General features: G+C 42.6%; 1 protein-coding gene and 1 long non-coding RNA gene across 2 annotated transcripts in view; one reads left to right on the top strand and one right to left on the bottom strand.

The window, feature by feature from the left end:
- ALG14 (ALG14, UDP-N-acetylglucosaminyltransferase subunit) overlaps positions 1-21842 on the bottom strand; it is a 42969-nt gene that overhangs the window by 4355 nt on the left and 16772 nt on the right. The window contains exon 3 of the mRNA XM_019531066.1: positions 12975-13097. Coding sequence (XP_019386611.1) covers positions 12975-13097 — 123 coding nt within the window. The remainder of the gene's footprint in view (positions 1-12974; positions 13098-21842) is intronic.
- The window catches only part of LOC109307270, a 22258-nt gene continuing 4645 nt past the window's right edge, over positions 4230-21842 (top strand). The window contains exons 1-2 of the long non-coding RNA XR_002100219.1: positions 4230-4344; positions 15709-15715. This is a non-coding gene — a long non-coding RNA (uncharacterized LOC109307270). The remainder of the gene's footprint in view (positions 4345-15708; positions 15716-21842) is intronic.

Raw genomic sequence — 21842 nt, 5'->3', positions numbered from 1 at the left:
CCACCTAGAAATCACTGATGTAATGAATTGGGAATTCCTCTGAAAAAATCTTGTTCAACCTGTCTTACTCTATCTCAAGTGTCACCAGATAAGACACCTATGAGATAATCGATTTCCCATTGCCTGGATTTTAGAACAATCAACGGATATAGGGGAAAATTTTGAGAAAACTAGTGTGGTATGAAACGGACACAGATAAATCCAAGACCAATACACTTAAGGAAAACTGTTCAAAAGCCAGTACGCAATACTCTCCACCCAATGCAGGAGTACTGAGGGTTGGAAGCATCTACAGATATTCTAAAGCTTAGAAAGAAGTTTGAGTAAAGATGGGCTTTTCTAGGAAATAGAGAAGATTCCTAGTTAGTACATTTCAAAGGAACATGAACAATTTAAAAGTAGAGCTCAAAGAAAGAGACAGTCCATTCTGAGAGAAAAGAACATTCTCAAACTGATACTGGATACAAGTATCTCCCAGTAGGAATGACTGTCATCCTGTGAGACAGAACTGAATCCCTGTCAGATGACAGAGGAGGACGAAATCTAGAAGGGCAATTCAGGACTAGTATTTCAGGGTCTTTTATCCATTATTTTATTTGCTCTAACTCAAGGGCTGGCTTGCAGAATCTGCATATAGCACTAGATAAATTGTCTTCTTTGAAGATCTAGTGCCATATTTTCTGGTCTGGCTAAACTCCAGCAAGTGCATTATCAAAAATATGTGTGGGTCTAAGGGGGCAGTATTTATCTGTGGTTCTTTCACTCTGGGGCTAGTTGGGAACTGGTGTAAATTACACCTGTCTGACTATAGGCCACAAGGGATTGTTCCAGTAGCTAAAATAGCTACAACTTCATTAGCTTCATATCAGGGATGTCAAACTCACCAGGCCCTGTGGGTCTGATAAATGGCATAGGCAGGTTCGTGGCCTGGATCAGGCCTGCAGACCATCTCTGCATGCTGGATCCAGCATGTGGGTCCAGTATGGTGTAGACACTGCAGTGCTCATCCTAGACTGGCACAACACACATCCTGGACCAATGCTGCATGCAGCAAGATCTCCAAGATCTATGGGCAGTACTGCAGGCTGAATGATACCCATGGGCTGTATCTTTGACATTCCTACTTTAGGTTATTCAGGAATACCCCTGAAAGCTTGCTTAATAATTGTTTTCCAACTATTTAAGTTGGTCTAATAAAAGATATCAGAGTCACTCAAAGAACCTCATCTGCCTTAAATAAGGAGCATTCCCAGTTAATTGGTTGTCTCTGTTTAATTCCAGCTGTTTGGGTTTTTTCATATCTGTACCTATATACAGTAAGAAGCTCTCTAACATTAAGTTTGAGTAATTTTATATAACACCGTACAGTGAATGAAACAATGTAATAATGTAATTTTAAAATTAAGTGTGAGGTGTAAAATGTTTATTATATAACACCTAATTCCTCCCTGTGCCTTTCCTCTCTCTTGTACTGCTTCTGGAAGTACACCACAAAGTGTGTGGAACTAGTACTTTTTCTAGGTAACGAATTCTCTTGCAATTATATGCCTAATGCTGCACGGCACTGACAATGCCATTAAATGGTTAGTGTCCTTCACTTCCATAGTCTGATGAATACATAGGTTCTTAATAACTCCCATATTGAAACTCTAGTAATTGTGTCATCTTGCTTTAGAAATTTTTTGCTGCTGTTGAAAGGCATCAAATGAGGCCTATAGTTTTTTTCCCCTAGTTTAGTACGCAGTGAACTCCGACACATGGTATCCACTGCAGATGAAAGCTGCTTTAGTGTAAATGAATGCAACAATGCATCAGAATGACATTTATTAGCTAATACACTGAAACCAGAGCTCACAGCTGTACCAGGATTAAATGTCAGGCAAACGGCTTTAAAAAAGGGCAGAAAACTTGCAAGATGAATTACATTTCTTTAGACAAACAAACTCATTTATAACTAAATATGGCAGCACTTCTGATGATTCTAAGATATAGCTGTCAGAAAAGAGTACAGCAAAGTCTGTTCAAACTTAGTGGACATTTAAAAAATTAACACTAGACTGTTTTGCATATGGAAACTGTCAGCATTTCCTGCTGTCTTATCTCAGTTAGGGGAATTCCACAGAGACTGATCTTTGTGAGCTTGACAACACGATACAAACTCACTGCTATCTGTATTCAGGGACAGATTCTGGATCATGACAGGAGGAACACTTGGCATAGCTTGGCAGTAGTGTGCAAAGATTTTTTGAAGACCTGTGTTGTGTTCATTTAATCCTGAAAATGTCCAGCTGTAGGGCCAGCTCTTTACAAATTTATGGAAGCCCTCAGGTTTCTCCAGTTTCTGCTGACTACTAATGCCGTCCCAGTCACCTCTTAAGCATGTGTAGGATGATTTAGGGACAGTACACCCTACACCTGTACAGGGTTGGACCGATGTCAGCCCTTCCAACCCTCTGATTCCATGATTAACCAGGATGGGGGGTAGGAGGTGGACACTACAAAATTGCTAACGTGTCTCAATGCCGCCCAAAGACTCCAGGCAGCTTTGTGCCAAGCTTGTGACCCGCATTAGAAACTCTTCTTACCCAGAGCATGATCTTAGTATACTGATTTATGTAAAAAATAAGTAACTATGAAGGAAAAGGAACTTCAGGATCTAACACTTTTTAAAATAACAGAACCTAGCAAAACACCTCCTTATGAAAAAGTACTGATTTTTTGCTGCATCCTGTCCTTCCTTCTTTTATAGGTGGTGTGCTGTCTGCAAATTGTTTGGGACTTGCACTTTCAGTATACTTTTCAGAAATGTTTAAATTATTTAGGGGTGTAAATCCTATTTTCAGAACTGACAGACACTGATAGACAGCATTTTAAAGGCATCCAGACATCTAAAGAGGCAGATAGAAACCTAGTGAATTTTTCAAAACCATCTAGGCCAGCAGTCAGCAACATTTTCTGGCTGCAGGCCAGAATGACCCAGCTTGGGTTAGAGATGGACAGACACTAGGCCTCTACCTCTGCTTCTTTCTGCATAGTACAGAAAGAAGACCTCCTACAACCACTGTTTCTTCCAGCAGGGACAGGGGAAGAGGACCACTGCCAACCCCCTCTCCGCTGCCAAAACCCCATGTCTGTGTGTTGTATCTGGCCCACAGGCCAGGTTGATTATGAGTGATCTAGGCACTTAACACTCTGGGAGTTAGGCATCAAGATGCTTTTAAAAATCCCTAGCTTACCTGTATTTTGGGGTAATTGAATACTTTAAAAAATCTATCTTTAAGAGCCCAATTCACTGGAAGTTGGTTATATTTATGAACAAGTCATTTTTTAAATGTTACCTTGTGCCTTCAAATGTGTCTAAAATGTAATACAGTTTAAATGTCATAAAGAACTGCTGTAAACAGGGCATAAGCCGTGGAAAACCTGTTCAGACTTAATGACAAGTCAAATATTCTCTTCTGTGAATGCCGTATTTTATCACTGCTTGTAAATATTGTAAAATAGATGACTATTACATTATGTTAGACTGGGGTGGGCAAAATATATCCTGCGGGCCAGAGCTGGCCCATCAACAGATTCAATCAGGCCCATGGGTAGACAGGTGCGAAATAACTGGATCTGGCCCATGGGTGGGCAGTGGCTCTGGCTGCTATGTGGTGCCAGGTAGGCAGGCAGCCCTGCTTCCACCCAGCAGCATCAGGTATCAGCTGTGGACCTGAGCGGGCCTCCTGCCACACAAGGCAGGAAGAAGCATCAGGTGTGGACCCTGCTGGTAGTTTCAGGAGCCTAGACACAGAACCTGCCAGCGGCGTCCATAGCTGACGCCCCTGCCCACTGGCACAGTGGAAGCTCCTGCCCAGAACCTGCCTGTGGTGTCAGTTGTGGACTCATGCAGGAGCTGCTGCTGTGTCAGGCAGGCACCGGTGCCAGCTGTGGAACCTGCTGGCTGTGCCTGCAGCTGATGCCACCACCTGCCTGGCAGAGCAGCAGCTCTTGCCTGGGTCCACAGTTGATGCTGCTAGCAAGTTTCGGGTCGGGGCTATGGGTGGGAACTTCCAGTGTACCAGGAGGGTGTCAACATGAACACTGATGGCAGGTTCTGCATCTGGGCTCCCAAACCTACCAACAGAATCCACAGCTGCTGCTGCTGCCTTCCCACCATGGCAGACTACAGCACCAGCGGGTTCTGGAAGGAGAGGGGGAGAGAGAAAATAGAGAAGTGAATACTCCTCCTTGGTAACTACCCTGTTTCCACAGCCTGTATACCTCTTTCCTTGTCCTTAGGCTTTCCCGGACTTCCCTGTTCAGCCAAGAGGGCTTCTTGGCCCCTTTGCCCCCTTTTATGTGCGATGGAATTGTCTCCTTCTGCGCCCGTAGGACTGATTCCTCGAGGAACGACCACTCTTCCTGGACCCCCATTTCACCAATGCTCTTGAGCTTTAATGCCTCACTAACTAATCTCCTGAGCACACTGGTCACCCTTTCTGAAGTCTAGCATTTCAGCCCTGCTGGTTAGTTTACCCACCTTTTGCCAGATAGTGAATTCAATCAATTGATAGTCACTACCCCCTAGGTTACCTTGTACCTTCCATAGTTTCATAGTTGGTAGGGTTGGAAGGGACCTGAGCAGATCATCAAGTCCGACCCCCTGCCACAGGCAGGAAAGGATGCTGGGGTCAAACGACCCTGGCTAGGTGTCTATCTAGCCTCCTTTCCAAGACCCCCAGGTCAGGAGCGAGCACCACTTCCCTCGGAAGTTGGTTCCCCATCAGGTCATCCCCTGTAGATAACACGAAGCCCAGCAAGGCGTTTCCCCTAGTGGGATCGTATACCTGCTGCATTAGGTGGAAGTCCTGTATGCAGGTTAAGAACCTGCATGAGTGGTTAGAGTTGGGTGACTGCTCCTCTCAGCAGATGTCAGGGTAGTTTAGGTCACCCATGACAACCATATCTCTTGACAGTATGGCCTCTGAGAGCTGTCTGGAGAATTCCAGGACTAGCTCATCCTCCTGGTGTGGTGGTTTATAGTAGACCCCCACTACCAAGTCCCTTTCCCCCCCAACCCCCTTGTATCCTGACCCACAATACCTTGGTTTGGCAGTTCTCTTTTTAGGGAGAAAGGTAGTCTATGAGGGAGAAAAAGAATTTATGATGCGGATATATGCACCTTGCAAGCTATGTAAAATACAGCTATTTTTTTCACTGGTATATGTTTTTTGTAATATTTCTATTTTAATATTCTTTTACTGATCTATAAAGGTATTTAGTGGCCATGGTCTAGCTTGTTTTATTATTTTCTATTCTTAGGTTTTTTCCCTTGGATTTCTGAATCAGCTGACTCCTGAGTATGCTCTAATTACTGTCCTGCGACTGTGGGAACCAGAGCTTTCCAACCTTAGCTGCGCAACCAGCTCGCTTTTGATATTTGGACAGTCAGTCTGCTGCAGTCTGTAAAATTAAACTCAAGAATAATTTGTTCACTGATGCTTTCAACTGCTTTTTATACTTAATACATTTATAGCAAAGGGGAAAGAGGTAGGTGGTTGTTATCCAGATGTAGGTCCTGGGACTCAGAAAACCAGGGTTCCTTTTTTTTCTGCTACTGACTCACCATGGGATCCTCAGCAAATCATTAACCTATTGACATGAGTTTCTTCAGCCCTAACATGAGCAGAGAGAGGTAGTTGGCCAAGTTCGTCTGAAGTCAGGCAAAAGGCAGGACAGGGTGGTACCTTAATGACTAACTGGTATAGAGAGGCATAAGCTTTCATAGGTGACAGCCTAAAAATGTTTGGGAGAGACTATATCTTTTTTAAAGATTTAGTACCCTAGCTCTTGATGTCATCTATGAGAGTTTAAAAAACATTTCTGAGTTCTGCATTCCAAAGACAGCTAAGAATAGATTTGACATTTGACAATTCTTACATTTTCTAAAGTAAAAAATCCAAACAGTATAGGTTGTTGCTTTTGCTGGGGAAGGGGAGATGGCAGAAAAGTTTTCAAGCCTTCTCTAGACACCAGAAAGACCACTGAAGTAACTACTAATTTTTTGTGCAATTTGGAGATGTCATCAACAGCTTTTCCCCTCACCAGAATATAAAACTAGTTCAAATGTTGTGCTCTGTTGCTGTCAGTAGGTAACAATCTGAAATCCTATAACACAAACCAAGATGAAAGGAATGAGACAAATTTATCCCAGCGTACAAGTTGCTGGTTTCAGTGATGTTATACTAGTGATAAATATAGCCCCATGTCTTTAAACCACTTGAATTAACAATAACAAGCCCCTGACCTTCTATCAACTGAAGGTATCTCTATTTCATACAAACACTACTGATCTAACTGGGATGCCTTTCTGATCCATGTTGTTTAAAAGAGTTTTTTTTGAACATATTCCTCACTACTTTTCCTTGTGCTGCATGCACAGAATAATCTAGGTCCCTAGCATGGCCTGCTCCTTTGGACTCTGGGTCTGGCCCTTCCCTTTCCCTTCTCCAAGTTGCTTGCCATTCTTTTTTTTAGATATAAGCATTCCCAGTTGCAACATCAAGGATACAGCACCAAAGGTACTATAGCATAGTTGCAGTCTTGCCAGTCAGTGATCAGGAGCTGTTGAAGTGGCCAATCCAGTGATCCATGGATTCCATATGATCTGCTTGAAGGATCCAGTTGCCAGGATTTGGGACACGGCTCTTAGTCATACTCTCTAAGTTAATTTTAGCACACCCCAGAGTTCAAAGTAGCATCTTGACTGAGCTTGTATCTGAATGGTCTCCTAACCATAAAGCCCCAGGAAATTCCTTGGCTTGTAGATGCTATTTAAGATAAAGACATGTCTTTTTTCATCCTTATCACAAAATGGAGACTACCATTGTGGACTGTTCACTCCAAAGAGGAAAACAAAAATAAAACCTAAAAACTATTAAATATAAAACACACATGGGCAGTAACTCTAAACCACTGTTTTCAATGCAATTTTCATTATACGTGTAAAAGCATCCACTATATTAACATTTTGGATAATTTAGATGGTAAAATATAACTAATTATTATATGTATAACAATATATTTCTAAGTCTGCCACTTAGCTAGGTAGTGTTTTGTCAATACAAACCTATTCTTAATGGTGGTTGGTATTTCCTTTCAATGCAAAAGCTGGTATTATTGAAGTATCTGCAGCAGGATGCTAAGGGCAAGGAATAGATATCACAACTAGACTGTAGTGAATTCAATTATTAGCTCATTTTTATTTGCTTTGAAAGATGGTAACTTATGTGCTGTGTATGTAAATTATGCAATGGAAAAAAATAGGAACTATTTTTAGGAGGATGAATGGGATAGCTTCAGTTCAGAGGCTAATTGTAAATGGGAGCCTCGATTTCAGTGTAATCTTAACACTAACACTGACTCTCTATGGGGATTTAGGGAAATCACTTAACTTCACTTACTCATTTTACCAATGGAGTATAACACTGCTTGCTTACTTACCTATCAAGGATAAGTGAACATTCATGAAGTGCTTCATAGATGAAAACTGACTACAGCATCCTATACAGACTTACAAATTAACTTTAAAGCAGCTCACTTGGGGTACTTCAGCCATGGCAGCACAGAGCTCAGCATGAGCTAATTAACCAAGCTACGGAGTACTCCTGGAACTGAAATGTAGGCATACTGTATGTAAAAGATACTAAAGAAAAAGAAGACTCCAATGTGTTCATTAATCCCGGTCAAATACTTAATTTTAATTTTGTGTGGTTTAACTTCACTTTTTTTAATACTGTGCAACTTATAGGGCTTATCTTTTTATTTTCCTACTGTGGTTTCTCTTCTACATGTTGAATATTTTGATCCAAAAAGAACAATACAAGATGAGACATAATATAAAAACAGTCCAGTACCAGACAAATTATGGGAAAAGTGCACAAAAGATCTTACCAGATTATACTAGCATCACAAAAAGTGCACTTACTCAAAAGTAATAGGGAACTGAGGGCACCACCCAGATCTTGTGGCTTACCACAAAGATCTAATGAGAATTGTGATATAAGGAACAATAACTTATTATCCATTGTGACAATCTGCTAAAATGCTATGAATTTAAGACATTTTGAGCATGGTACAAAGAATGGAAAATCTTAGCTAAGTGAAATAAAGGTCTCCTTTCATATAGTTTCACTGTGTGAGCATTTCTGTACAAAATACCCACGTCTGCTACAGAGCCTTTAACTAGCTTAAGAACTGGCCATGTGCACTGATGTGTACAAATCCTGTCAGTCAAGAAACAGTAATAGGTTGCTGGACATCTAATCAGCCCTACCCTGCCACACCTGAAGCAGGTATCAGATTACAGAGAGAGCCCCCACAGCTGATAGCTGGCTAGGAAAGGGAAAGCAAACCTTACAGCGTTTGCAGGAATGAAAACTTCTCTTTTACTAGATTCTCCATGTGGAACGATGAATCTACAGGAGACTGACTTTGGCTTACCAAAACTCTGGTGAGAGAGATGTATTGCTTGCTTAGTTCTCTACCTAGGCTAAGGTGTTCAGTGTGTGCTAGCAATTTAGCTTAGATGGGGTGGGAGAGTTTGTCCAAGTGTTTATTTTGAACTTTGGCTACCTGAGAAGGGTTTGGGATATTCGTGTGTTCTTGCCAGCGAGCTAGGTCACCTCAGTCTGGAATGTGGTAGAGGCTGATGGATCTGATCAAAGACAAGTAGGAAACTAAAGCAGAAGTGAGATCAGACCATGCCATGCCACCAGCAGATGCCCATGATGGATGTGGCCACAGCACATTATGCTGCTTATTTCTGACATATTGTACCTATCTATGAGAACAGAGGCCAAGATTTGCAGAAGTGATTACTGACTTTTTTGGATGTCCAACCTGACACTGAGGAGGAGCTAGCTTTCAGCTGCTAATGAGCACTTTAATTATGAAAATGTAAAGCATCTCAAGTTGAACAGCTAAATCTTTTCTCATTCTTTAAGATCCTAGTCATACAACTTCTCTGAAAAAAATGAACTTCAAATAAGATTTTTAGCACAAGTTCTGACCCTACAATTGCTTAGCACCCTCAGTGCTTACTGCCTTAAGAATGGAATGGGTGGCACACTGCCCCCTGTCACACAAAGCACAAGTAGAAAAGACTTTGCCTGGAGATCAGTGAAAGATATAAAAGGGAAAATAATCCTCCCCCAACCCAGAGGCAAATCATGCAATCCCTGTGCTGCAGTCTGCTACTTCCCCTTTACTGACCCATGAGCATACTAGATATGCCAATCTAAGTCAATGCATCCCCAATAATGTTGACTTTTTTATGTTGCAGAGACAACCTTTTCCAGGATTTCTCTTCAGCTCTATTCACTGAACAGTGAAACATCAGATCTGCTGCACTTGGAGCCTTCTGATCCCCAGTCAAAACTATTTCAGTTAAAGGCCTCACCTTATACTGTTCAGCATTTCTGCTGGGACCAAAAGGAATCTCTGGTGCACAAGGATTTGCAGGATCAGTCACTCCTATATGTAAATGGCTGAAAAGAATGCCAAATTTGTACTTTTCTTCAACAAAAATATATAGCAGAAAAATATTTGCCTGGACTTATAAAAGCTAGAGCCCCCACAGGTTTTAGTGTTACAAATATCTACCTTTTGGCTTGACCAGACACTGTGCCTGGTATTTCTAAACTTAGGACATCTTCACACATGCTCGGGGGGTGGGGGGAGAGGCACTTTAATTAGAGAAGCTCTGAGAGCCACTCTAATTAAAATACCCACAGCATCTCATGTATTAAGTGTCCCAAGCTTCAAAATGGTAGCAGGGGTGCTTTAACTAAAGCACCCCACCACCATTTTGAAGCACAGGGATGCTGAATGCTTGAGACGGGGAGGCTGCTGGAGTGCGCTAATTAGCATGGTCCAGCAGACTTGATTAATCCAGTCTGCTCTGACATGCTGTAATTACAGCACATCAGAGTAGCATCCCCACATGTCTACAGGCACCCTTAATTCTTAGGTGCTAACTTGCATGTCAGAAGTTATAGACCAATGCTCTCAATTCAATCCTAACATTTGTTCCACCCCTTCCAAGTCTTGGAAACTACTGAATGTGATATTCTGTCAAGAATGTGGGGAGCTGTGGATCATTGAGCACACTTTCACTCACAGACAGTTAAATATAAGCAGCTATTTCACATGCTACATATCTAAGAACTTTTTATTGCCAATAAAAGCTATTTTAGTTTAATTCTGTTTTCACCTTGATAAGCATTCCGTAATCTTTACAAGCTCTCTGGCTTATTCTTCTTATATTGTAAATAAACATTGATCGATGCCATTTAAAAATGCTCTTAAACATTAAATCAGCATGCACTGGATGTACTCATGGTTCCTGCCAGAGACATGCTGCTTCTTTAAACTGTTATTGGTTTTACAAAGACAAACTCTTTTTATCCTATCAAAAGCATTACCTGCATACTAAATTATCAGTAGATTAGCGACTTTGATACTGGTTCTAACAAATCTACAAACAAATGCCATAGCCATTTTAAGTCCTTCTAATAAACAAAGAATCAATTGAATTACATAGCTATTAGTTCATACTGCTCTTCTCATATGATGTGCCATGTCAGCTCTTTGGTAACATATTTTGGTAACAGGCTGCGTAGTTAGATTTTCCAGTCAATTTCATTCATAATGAGAACTTGATAAAATTGGTATTCATTAAATGAAACCTCTACTGTAGCAAGACAATTTCCTAATGCACTCATTATTCTCATTTCACATAGGCTGTTTCCTTAATTTGGATAAAAGTTACCTTTATCATTTCTCTAATGAAAAAATAAAATTGGCATGGAAAAAAATTGCAGGGGGTTCCACAATGACCTCGCCTTGATTTTTTTGTTTTCTTGAAGTTTGAAAAATAAGAAGTGGCTTTAGTAGTTGTTAATATTGTAGAATAAACCTTCCCATGGAAACTCCTGGCAAGAAGTGCAGTGTTTGCTTTGATAGAAACTACTGAAGCCACTGAGATCAGGGTCATGTCCATAAACAATTCAAAATAGCTTCTATAAACGTATATTGGAATACTGTTTGCAATCTGATGCTACTTAGAATTACTGAAACAAACTGTAGGAAAGCCTAAAGGATATCTCATGACTATCAGCCTGTATTGTATATACTCCTAAAGCCAGGCTAATTATAAAAATCTCGATTTTGTAATTATATGGGTTAACTTGTTTAACAGGTCTTATTGAAATCTTTCAAGAAAATACAATGAATGGAAGTGGTGGTTAGCTGAAATTATATGTATTTAAAAAGTTAAGTTTTTTAACTTTATGATGTATTTAAAATGTATGAACATTAGAAAAAGGAAAAATATTTACTAAAATGTAGCTAAATATTAAAGATGGGTCAAAATCTGAGACCAAACTCTGAGAACCAAACATGCGAACTCTAGAGTTTGGCTCCAATTCAAAACTCTGTAGGTTGGGCTGGTTTCTACTAACTATAGCCATGAGTTCAGTACTTTGAAAACATGAAATGTTAACTTATTCAGATGACTATGTAAAAGAAACATGCTGGTTTTAATTAGCATGGGCTTACGTATTTGAGGACAGTCTGCTCTTTAATAGTGACATATCTGCTTAGAAAGAGAGGATAGTCTGGGAATAAGCCAAATAATTTCAATAGCTCCATGACGAAATGAATGCACACGCAGTTGAAAAGCCCACGTAAATTATACAAGTGTGGACACACAGACACAACAGCAATGATGGCTTGTGCCAGGTGGAGATATTCACAAGGTAGTGCTAAAATACGATCAGACCCCTAATGAGAAGCACTAATTCAATGCAACTTCCTGATGGCCTAAATCTGCCTTTCCCAGACCAGACACACCAGGGAGTTGGGCAGGCCTTAGAGAAGTACAGAAATTGCAGGCAGTCTGTGCTCCTGCATGCCAGTTCTTTGAAGAGATAACATCATCAAGGACCAGCAATCTGGATTGTACTAAGTTCTACCTGCCTAAAAGAGGGGAAGAAGTCTGCCTTAGTACCAGCTGAAAACACACAAGGGTAAACTAGTTTTTGCTAGCCTAAGTTGCTACTGGCACAACCCTGTCTTTGTTTTCTCTCATAAGCTATGGCTGCCAAGGGATTCTAATTTACATAAATATATTTTTAGGTGTTTGGTAAACTAAGCAATTCATAATAGGGAAAAGGAGTGAATGTGCAAGATTTTTGCTATCAAATGTCCTTAATTGGGACAGCTTTTTAATTAGTAGTCTTGTTTTCATAAGGAAGTGCCAACTATAAAGTTTTTACTTTAAAATGCATAAAACAACACTGACTTTGTTGATTAAACTTGGAAAAATGTCATAAAAATATTCTCAATATCACACGTAAATTCAGTAGAAATTTAGTCAGATGTTCTATAGGCCCTCAGCCATAGAGTCAAACTGTAGATTTTCCAGGTAAAATGTAATACTTATCTTTTGACGGCTATCAGTACAACCTGAAGGATGTACTTTCCTGATTCTGAGATCATCAAATGAGGCAAATAGGATCCTTAAAACAGACTGAGGTTGTCTCTGCTGAACAAAGCTTGGGCATTACTTGGGTATTCTGATCTTTCTTCCTTGACGTAAGTCTAGGATTCTCTGTCTTTTCTGTGGTTGATATTATAGGCAGGTTGAACAACACAAGGTACAAGCACTTCAAAAGTGTTTTGTCTTTTAAGAATTTACCTGCCAGCTCTTAACTGGAAACAGTTTGGGGGCTAAATTTTAGTTATAGTATACCTGAGGGGAAATTATTATAGTCTGATCTCACAATCCTTTCTTTAATGGGAGTTTTGTCTGGGTAAGGATTGCAAGCATAAATTTATACACACTGCATAGTCTATTTTGTGGGTACCCTAAGCCCTTCTTTTGCAACAGAAAGCACTTCTCCTGTAACACAGTTTATATTACATACCAAATCTGGCTTCAGTTTGACAGTCAAAGGAAGGGAATAACACATGGAGTACAGCGTTGTTGCCACTGATGAGATCCAAGACTGCCGGACCTCCCGACTTCTGGGAATACGATTAAGGGTAAACTGCAAGACAGCAGGAAAAATGAATTAAGTTACTACATTCCTCCTGCAGAGTACATTATGGCATGTATAACAATTCTGCTATAAAACGCCATTTGCTATTCACTTGTAAGCTTCTGAAGTTCCTTTGTGTTATTTTTTTCAAACTTGGGTTCTGATTTCTTCAGGGACAAATACCTTGTGCTATAAAATGCTTAGCAAGCTACAGGGTGCTGCATTTGTTACACTGATAAACAACAGAACTCTGCCTTTTTTCTGTCCAATAGTACTTTGAAACTTTTTTTTAACTCAGTAAAGTCAGTTAGCTGGAGCAACCTCATCAGTGGTATGTTAATTTAGTGCCCCACCTAGTGGACAATAAGAGACATTACATAATTTTATGCTTAATTAGTGGATCAGATTCATCTCTGCTTCTTGCCTGCATAAACTGAATGGAGATATAGTAGTGCAGAAACTAATGTGATCAAACCTCAGACAATTATTATTTTCTTTAAATGAGTGCCTAAGCAAAGAAATTAATTTCTTTATGAATTTATAATTGGGAAGAACAGCTATCAAAACCAGGAAATTGGAAACTTTGCCTCCTTTTTAAACAGGAAAGAGAAAAGATTAGTTTTCTATGGAGAATACCAGGCTGACACAACCTAACATTTTCCACTTTCCTCAAAACAGATGGCACAGAGCTAACGGGAGACTTGCCTTTTTATTTGACATCTATTCTCCCTTCCCCAAAAAGGCTTAGCGTGGCTTACAATCATAAAAAGATAAAATCACAAAAACAGATAAAATAACAAAAATATAAAACAATTCCCAAAGAATACCCAAGATTCACCCCACCTGCTAAATGAGTGTCTAAATAGAAGACCGTATACATAGTCCCTACATCCTTGCCAGTGAATCTGTACCTTAACTTGAAGGAACCATTTTTGGAAATGTGAGGATGGGTCAAAAGGCAGTTTGTCTGCTTAGAAAGGTCAAGATTTCACCGGGAACTTGTGGTTCTCACTATGTATGCGGAGTAGAGCGTGGCAGAGCACCTTTGGTGCCTGCCACTTTAAGGCCTGAGAGTAGGCAACAGGGCAGCCAGCAGGTACGGGCCAGCCCTGATGAGGCAGTCACATGACTGCAGGAGGGCATCCTGATAGGAGGAGGGGGTTGAGCAGCTTCGATTTCAGATCAGGCCCTCAGAGGAGCCAGCAGTTTGTTGGCTGCAGCTTTGGGGAGAACGCTGCCCGGCTGGACCCGGCTTGCAACATCTTGGAGGTAAGGGCAGGAGCTACGGGGATGGCAGGAAGCTCCTGGTCCTGGGTATGACTGAAACATACACCCTGCTGGGGAAGGATGGTTTGGTGGGACTAGCCGTGGTGGGGTAGTTCCCCAGAAATGCCAGGCCAGTTGCCTCCCCAGTGAAAGGCGGGGGCGCCTTATAACCCAGGCCCACATCCTGGTGGGATACCTACAGCTAGGGCCAGGCAAAGGGGCCAGGCACATCTGTGAACACCTGAGTCCCATGGGGTATAAGACCCCGGAGACCCTGGTGAGGGGGCAGAGAAGTATAGCAGCATCAGTGAGGGGGCAGAAGTATGTGTGGTGGCCCACACAAAGTAGGGTGCACTGTTGTGGCCTGAAGGACTGTGTGTACTGGGGTGTAGAATAGGGTTCCAAGGACGCCCTGAAGGGCTGCACTGGGGGTGTGTTGAGTAGGGCTGTAGATGTGGCCTGAGGGGCAGCACAGGAGCCAACCCCCACAAGCATAATAAAATAAATGAAGGCCCTAGTGAGAGGGCATAAATTGAAGCCAAGGAAAGGGGCAGTTAGGCCCAGGTAAGTCTATGGATGAATGAGGCCTCAGCTGGGCCTTAGGCTGAGACCCTGGTAAGTCCTCAGACATGGTGAGGTCAAGTTTTGGGTCAGAGGGAGACCCCGGTAAGTCCTCAGACAGGGTAAGGCTGAGTGTGGGTCAAAAGTTAAGAATTTGTTTGGATGCCAGCTGCGAGGCATGGGATGTGGTGTAGTGGTGGTATGGAGCTTTGTATAATCCCCTTGCCATCTGGGCATAAAATGCCCACATTCCTACATCCATGCCAGTGAATCTGCACCTTGACTTCAAGGAACCATTTTTGGAAATGTGAGGATGGGTCAAAAGAACATTCAGAATCGCTCAGGCTCCCTTTGTGCCAAAACACATGCTGTTTGACAATGTGGTCTTTAGATAGCACAGACCAATCATTTTCAGCTACAGGTGCATGTTCTCTTGCTTCCAGCATCAGCCTTATATTTTCAGTTTGAATATTTTTGTAGCCAAGGCAGGCAGCCAATATTTGACAAAAGAGAGACTTTTCTTAAAGGAAAATGAATTTCTGTTACCTGAACAGAAGCCTCAGAATTTGCCAAATGGCCCTTAAATAACATACATCTAATATACTGACAGCATTTTATGCTTATGAAAGCTATACTAAGAAATCCTAATACCTGGTATGAAAAAATGTTAAATACATCTAATTTCCCTGGAATGATTACTGGGAATCATTTACTTGAATCTAAGATGAGGTTTTCTTCCTCATCCAGCACGGAGGGGTGGGGGGAAGACCTTCATCTTAGATTCAAGTAAAAGCCTGGGGGTGGAGGGAGGCTGTGGTTGCAGCTCCTACCCCAAGCTCAGGGTCAGATTTGGAGCCACAGTTGCTGTACCCCTCTGCAGCCTCTGCTCCCTGTCACCACTTATCTTCTCCTTACAGCTCCAGCTTCTGCTGGGTCCCCCTCCAGCTGGGGACAAAGAGCATGGAGCATGTGCTGCCTCCTGTCCCAGCATGGCCACAGAGCAGTGGTAGTAGTTCTGGCCCTGGCTTTGAGTCTGGGGATGAAGCTGCAAGGGGCCAGAGCTGTAAGTGACAGCAAAGCAGGGGACCGGCAGCAAAGGGGCCAAGTGTGCGGGCAGCAAGTGCAAAGGGGAACAGGTGCCAAGTGTGCAGGCACTGTGGGGAGGGCAGCCAAAGGAGAAGGAGCACTGCCAAAATAAGAAAAGGGGAAAGGCCTGAATGTGAGCAGTTTGTGATGCTTGTCAGGGATGGAGCACCCACCGAGTGTGATTCAAAGGAGGTTAGCCATGCGGTTTAGAGTTGTGTTATAGCCCGGGGGCTTGTCCTTTGTTTGCTGTTGTATACCGGAGGACTGGGTGAGGCTATAAGGGAATGGAGGAGGCCTCATAGGGGAACCACGTCAGTGTGGGAGCCCCAGCCCCAGACAGCAGGTAGCGAGAAGCCCCAGAGAGTGAGAGCGGGTAGCAAGGATGCCCAGTGAGGCAGCAGGCAGCCAGAACGGGCAACAAGAAGCCCCAGAGAGTGAAAGCGGCCAGCGAGAAGGCCCAGCAAGGCAGCGGGCAGCCAGAACAGGCAACAGAAAGGCCCCAGAGCGAGAGTGTGCAAAAGAGACAGACGAACGTCCAGTCCATCAGTGAGGCTTGGGGCATGGTAAAGGGGTGGTTGGAGCCACGCATAGCCCATGAGGCGGGGGTGTACCTGAACACCTGTACCAAATACTGGTCTGGTATATCACAGGAACCGTAGCCAAGAGGACAAAGGGCAGTCTCCCTATGATTTAGAAGATCAAAGACGTGGCGGACAAGATTCTGAGGGTGCTTGGAGCACACTTGGCACGGTACAGAGAGGGGACCTACGGGTAGCATGGCAACCCTAGAACTCTATCCTGCTACACAGGGATACCCACCAACTCCTGCTCCCACTCCCTCTCCTCATAGGCTGGAAAAGACTGCATGAGGTCATCTAGTGCAGAGATCTCATGTTCCTCCTCCTTCCATACTAGGGTCCTTCCTAAATTCCCTCATGGCTCTGTGCAGGGACGTGACCCAGTATTTATTTAGGTTTGGTTCAGGTTTGGGTTCAGATGCACTAAATTAGTTTGGGTTCCATTCTGGTTCACACCACTAAAAAATAAATAGTGGTTCAGTTCTGGTTTGACTCCCTTGCTCTATGCATACCATAATCCTTTCCTTCAAGTGTTGCTTGTTTGGAAAAGTCATTAATGGTGGCAATATGTTAACTTCTAGAGGAGTAGAAACGAGACAAGAATGAGTTATGCTGAAAGCGTTGAAGTGATGTAGTTGTTATGCTCAAAGGCAGTAACAGGTGCTGTCAACCAGGTGCTTGATTTGTTAACAACTGCAGAAAGTATATGAAGCTGTGCCTTTGCTAAACAGATTGCAGGCGCTTTGTGAATCCTTCAGTTGCCTCCTCTGTCTTTGGATTTTCTTTAAAACTGATCCGATGCTGGTCACTAATGGTTAGAACACTGACTGAGACTTTGGAATTCATCAGATACAGCAGTGAAAAGTTTTTGTGTTACATACAGGCGAACAGAAGTGCCATGGTGTGGACTGTGGGTCTTGCAAATCCTGCCAGTAAATAGGGTCACTGAAGTGCATGGAGTCCTTTCAAGAAATGGCATTCCTTTTGTAAAACCTTAGACAGCCTCATAGAGTAGACTAAGAAATTTTAAACCTGTTTTCCCAGAGCTAGATTTTTTTCTGTAAAAAATAAATTACTACAGTTTCATAAATTCTAACTTCACAAATTTAGGCAAGAGAAAAGACTTTGAATGTTTTGCCAACAGTGAACCTGTATATTTTGTTTTGATATAGGCAAGTTTTAAACACTGCACAGTCAAGAGATTTTTCCCAAGTAAAAGCAGTTATCAAAAACAACTTAATATTGATAGTTTAATCATGCCTTCTTTTGTAAACAACACCCTATGATGCACAGTCCTGAAAAAAATTAGGTACAGAAGTAACTTTATATGGATGAAGACTCAGTCAGACAAATTAAGTGCATACATGTTTACAGAATTGGGGCAAGCTTTGCTAGAAGACTAAATATAGATTTCTTCACCATGGCAAAAAACCCAAAGCCCCTGCCCCACGCCAAAACTGGTTTTGCTGATTTCAGCAGGATCTGGTGCCTTTTCCAGATGTTCACAAGTGGCACTGAAGAAAGAATCTGTCTTGTAGTGTATATTTCAAATAATGGCAAAACCAATTTTGTTTTCACTTTCCAAGAACATGCTCTTAGCCTGAGATGTTGCCTACCAGTGTCCTAGCCTGAAGCCAGTTTTTGGCCCAGCTATCAACTCCAGAAAACTGTGCCCTCCAGACTTTTCATTGGTGAGTCTTTTCTCTCTTCGCTTATTGCAAAGTAGAAAAAAACAGCTAAAACTCCCTCATATCTTTTATTGGAAGATTGCATTATCATATCTGTATATCAAAAAGTGCACAAGCTAGTCTATTCCTAATGTGCTCCCATATGTTGGTGTTTATTTTAATTGTTTTTCCAGTATGTTATCGGGGACATGTGCTGGGAGGGAAACAGCAGTACATAAGCAGTCCAGCAAATTCTGGGAGTGTGTTGGGAATAATTTATTGATGGAGATGGTAGACAGGCTACCTAGGGGGAAAACTCTTCTTAACCTGCAGCTCACAAATAGGGAGGAATTGGTTAGGATATGAAGGTGGAAGATAACTTGGGTGACAGTGACTATTAAATGATAGTGTTCAAGAGCCTAAGGGAAGAAAGAAAGGAGACCCGCAGAATAAAAACACTGGACTTGAGAAAAGCAGACTTTAACAAATGCAGGGAACTGGTGGACAGAATCCCCTGGGAGACCAGTCTGAAGGGAAAAGGAGTCCAGGAGAGCTGGCTGTTTTTTAAGGAGGTCCTTTTATGGGTCCATCCCAATATGACAGAAAAATGAGAAATGTGACAGGAGGCCAGTCTGGCTAGACAGCAATCACTCTTCAGTGAGCTGAGACTCAAAAAGCCAACCTACAGGGTACCAGGAAAGAGTATAAGAGTATTTCACAGACATACAGGGAGAAAATTAAGGTAGCTGAGCACAATTTGAGATGTAGCTGGTGAGGGACATAAAAGGCAATAAAAAGGAATTCTATAAGTATGCCAAAAGTAAGAGGAAAACCAGAGAAACCATAGGTCACTTATGGAATGTGGAAGGCGATCTAGTTATGGATGATGCAGAGACGGCTGAAGTACTTAAGGCCTTTTTTACTTCAGCCTTCACAAACAGGGGCAGCTACCAGATGATGAGTGTAGTTGGCACCAAAGATAAAGGAGACATACAGCTTACAGTAGCACAATAACAGGATTACTTAGAGAAACTAGATGATTTCAAGTCAGCAGGGCCAGGTGGGGTGCATCCTACGGTACTGAAGAAATTGGGTGAGGTAAATTCAGAACAATTGGTTATCCTCTTTAAAAACTTGTGAAGGTCAGGTGAGGTCCCAGATGATTAGAAAAGGGCAGATATACCGCCCTTAAGAAAGGGGGAAGAGGATTTAGGGAATCGCAGACCAGTCAGCCTTGCCTTGATACCTGAAAAGAAAAGATCATAGAGCAGGTCCTCGAGGAATCTATTATAAGGCACCTAGAGAACAAATTGATCAGGAATAGCCAGCATGAATTCACCAAGAACAAGTGTCATTCTCGACCACCCTGATTTCCTTCTGTGATAAGATTTCAGACTGGATTGGAGGAGAGCAGTTGATGTGATATACCTTGATTTTAGCAAGGCTTTTGATACTGTTTTCCACAACATTCTCATTAACAAGGTAGGAAACGCAGACTAGATGAAAGTACTGTAACTGGAGTAACTGGGTGGGTCATCATACTCAATAAATTGTCATCAATAGTTCAACATTTAGTTGGAAGGAGGTATCAGATGGGGCTCCCCAGGGGTCTATCCTGGGTCTGGTATTGTTCAACATTTTTATTAATGATTTGGATGATGAGATCAAGTGCATGCTTAGCAAATCTGTGGATGACAGCAAGTTGGGTAGAGTTGTGGACATTCAGGAGGGGAGAGTGAGGATGCAGAATGACCTGGACAGACTGGAAAAATGGTCTTCAATCAGTCAGATGAAATTCAACAAGGAGAACTGCAAAGTCCTGCACTTGGGATAGAATAATTGAATAACTGGGGAATGACTGGCTAGGCTGCAGTACTGTAGAGAAGGACCTGGGGATTACAATAGACCATCAGCTGAACATGAGCCAATAGCGTGCTCTTGTGAAAAAAGGCAACCATTTACTGGGTTTTATTAACAGGAATGTCACTTGCAAATCAAGGGAAGTGATTCTTCTGCTCTGTTCAGTAGTGGTGAGGCCTCAGCTGGGGTACTGTGTCCAGTTTTGGGCCACCCACTTCAAGAAAAATGTGGACAGATTTAAAAAGAGTTTTGTGCAGAGTGACAAAAATAATTAGGGCCCGAGACTCAAGACTTATGGGAAAAGGCTGAAAGAACTAGGATTATTTAGTTTGGAAAAGAGAAGACTGAGGGGGGATTTTATAACAGTCTTCAAATATCAGAAAGACAATTATAGAGAGGATGGAAGTGAGCTTTTCTCTATGGCTGAGGGGATGGGACTAAGAGCAATGGCCTCAAGTTGCAGAAGAGGAAATTTAGTTTGAAGATTACTTTCTATGAAAATGGGTGATTATTGGAACAAGCTGTCTAAAGAAGCCATAGAATCCCCAGCCTTGGAAATTTTCAAGAGCAGGTTGGACAGACACTTGGCTGGGATGGTTTAATCAGAGACAATCCTACCTTGTGCAAGGGGCTCTTGAGATCCATTCCATCCCGACTTTTCTATGATTCTATAATTGGGGACCTCTTCATTGTTAGATACCAAATGGAGCAAACTGTCAGTTCAAAACCTGCTGAGTATAGGGAACTGCAAACTTAAACACAAAAGCTTCAGGCCTTTACCTAGTGCATGTTCTTATTTTGGACAAGCGTGCAAAGAGAGCTTGTGGAAGCCTGACATTACCATGGCTTATTTCAGTGTATTCGACTGAACACAGAGTACCACATTTACCTGAATCTAAGATGACTCTGAATTCAAGATGACCCCCAATAATTAGATTCTGGCCATGGAAAATTATAAAATTTATAGTGGAAATTATAAAATTTTCCATGTCTAGAATCAAATTTTGGAGGGTTGTGTTAAATTTGTTCCCTACATTTCTGTACAATGGCAATAAGTGGCAGGGGAGCAAGTGGTAGTAGGGCAGGCGGCAGGGGAGTCAAGTGGCCTACTCCATGCCAACCCACTATCTGCCCTTCATCAGTGCCTACACATCCCATGCCTGCCCCTCCCAACTTACATCCCTTCCACCTGCCCTCACCCCAGGACCTGCCCCCTGCCTGTCTCCCCATGCCTGTAACCCTGGATACCTGCCCCTCCCCACAGTGCTTGCATCCCTTGGCACCTATTCCCCTTTGCACTTGCTGCCTGCACACTTGGCCCCTTTGGTGCCTGTCCCCCGCTTTGCTGTCTACTTTGGCCCAAAGCACGGAGGACAGAGCCTAACCACACACCAGCTTTTGAAGCAACTGCAGCTTCATCCCCAGACTCAAAGCCAGGGCCAGAACTACCACCAATGCTCTGTGGCCAGGCTGGGGCAGGAGGCAGCACATGCTCCATGCTCCTTGTGCCCAGCTGGAGGGGGACCCAGCAGAAGCTGGAGCTGTAAGGAGAAGATAAGTGGTGGCAGGGAGCAGAGGCTGCAGAGGGGTACAGCAATTGTGGCTCCAAATCTGACCCTGAGCTTGGGGTAGGAGCTGACACTGGAGTCAGGAGTGGACTGGCCAAGTTCGCCGATGACACCAAACTTTGGGGCAAAGCATCCACGCCAGAGGACAGGCGGGTGATCCAGGCTGAC

The sequence above is a fragment of the Crocodylus porosus genome, unplaced genomic scaffold (genome assembly GCF_001723895.1).
Source record: "Crocodylus porosus isolate Cpor-Errol unplaced genomic scaffold, CroPor_comp1, whole genome shotgun sequence".
Taxonomy (NCBI): domain Eukaryota; kingdom Metazoa; phylum Chordata; order Crocodylia; family Crocodylidae; genus Crocodylus; species Crocodylus porosus.
This window is presented reverse-complemented; position numbering and strand designations above follow the sequence as displayed.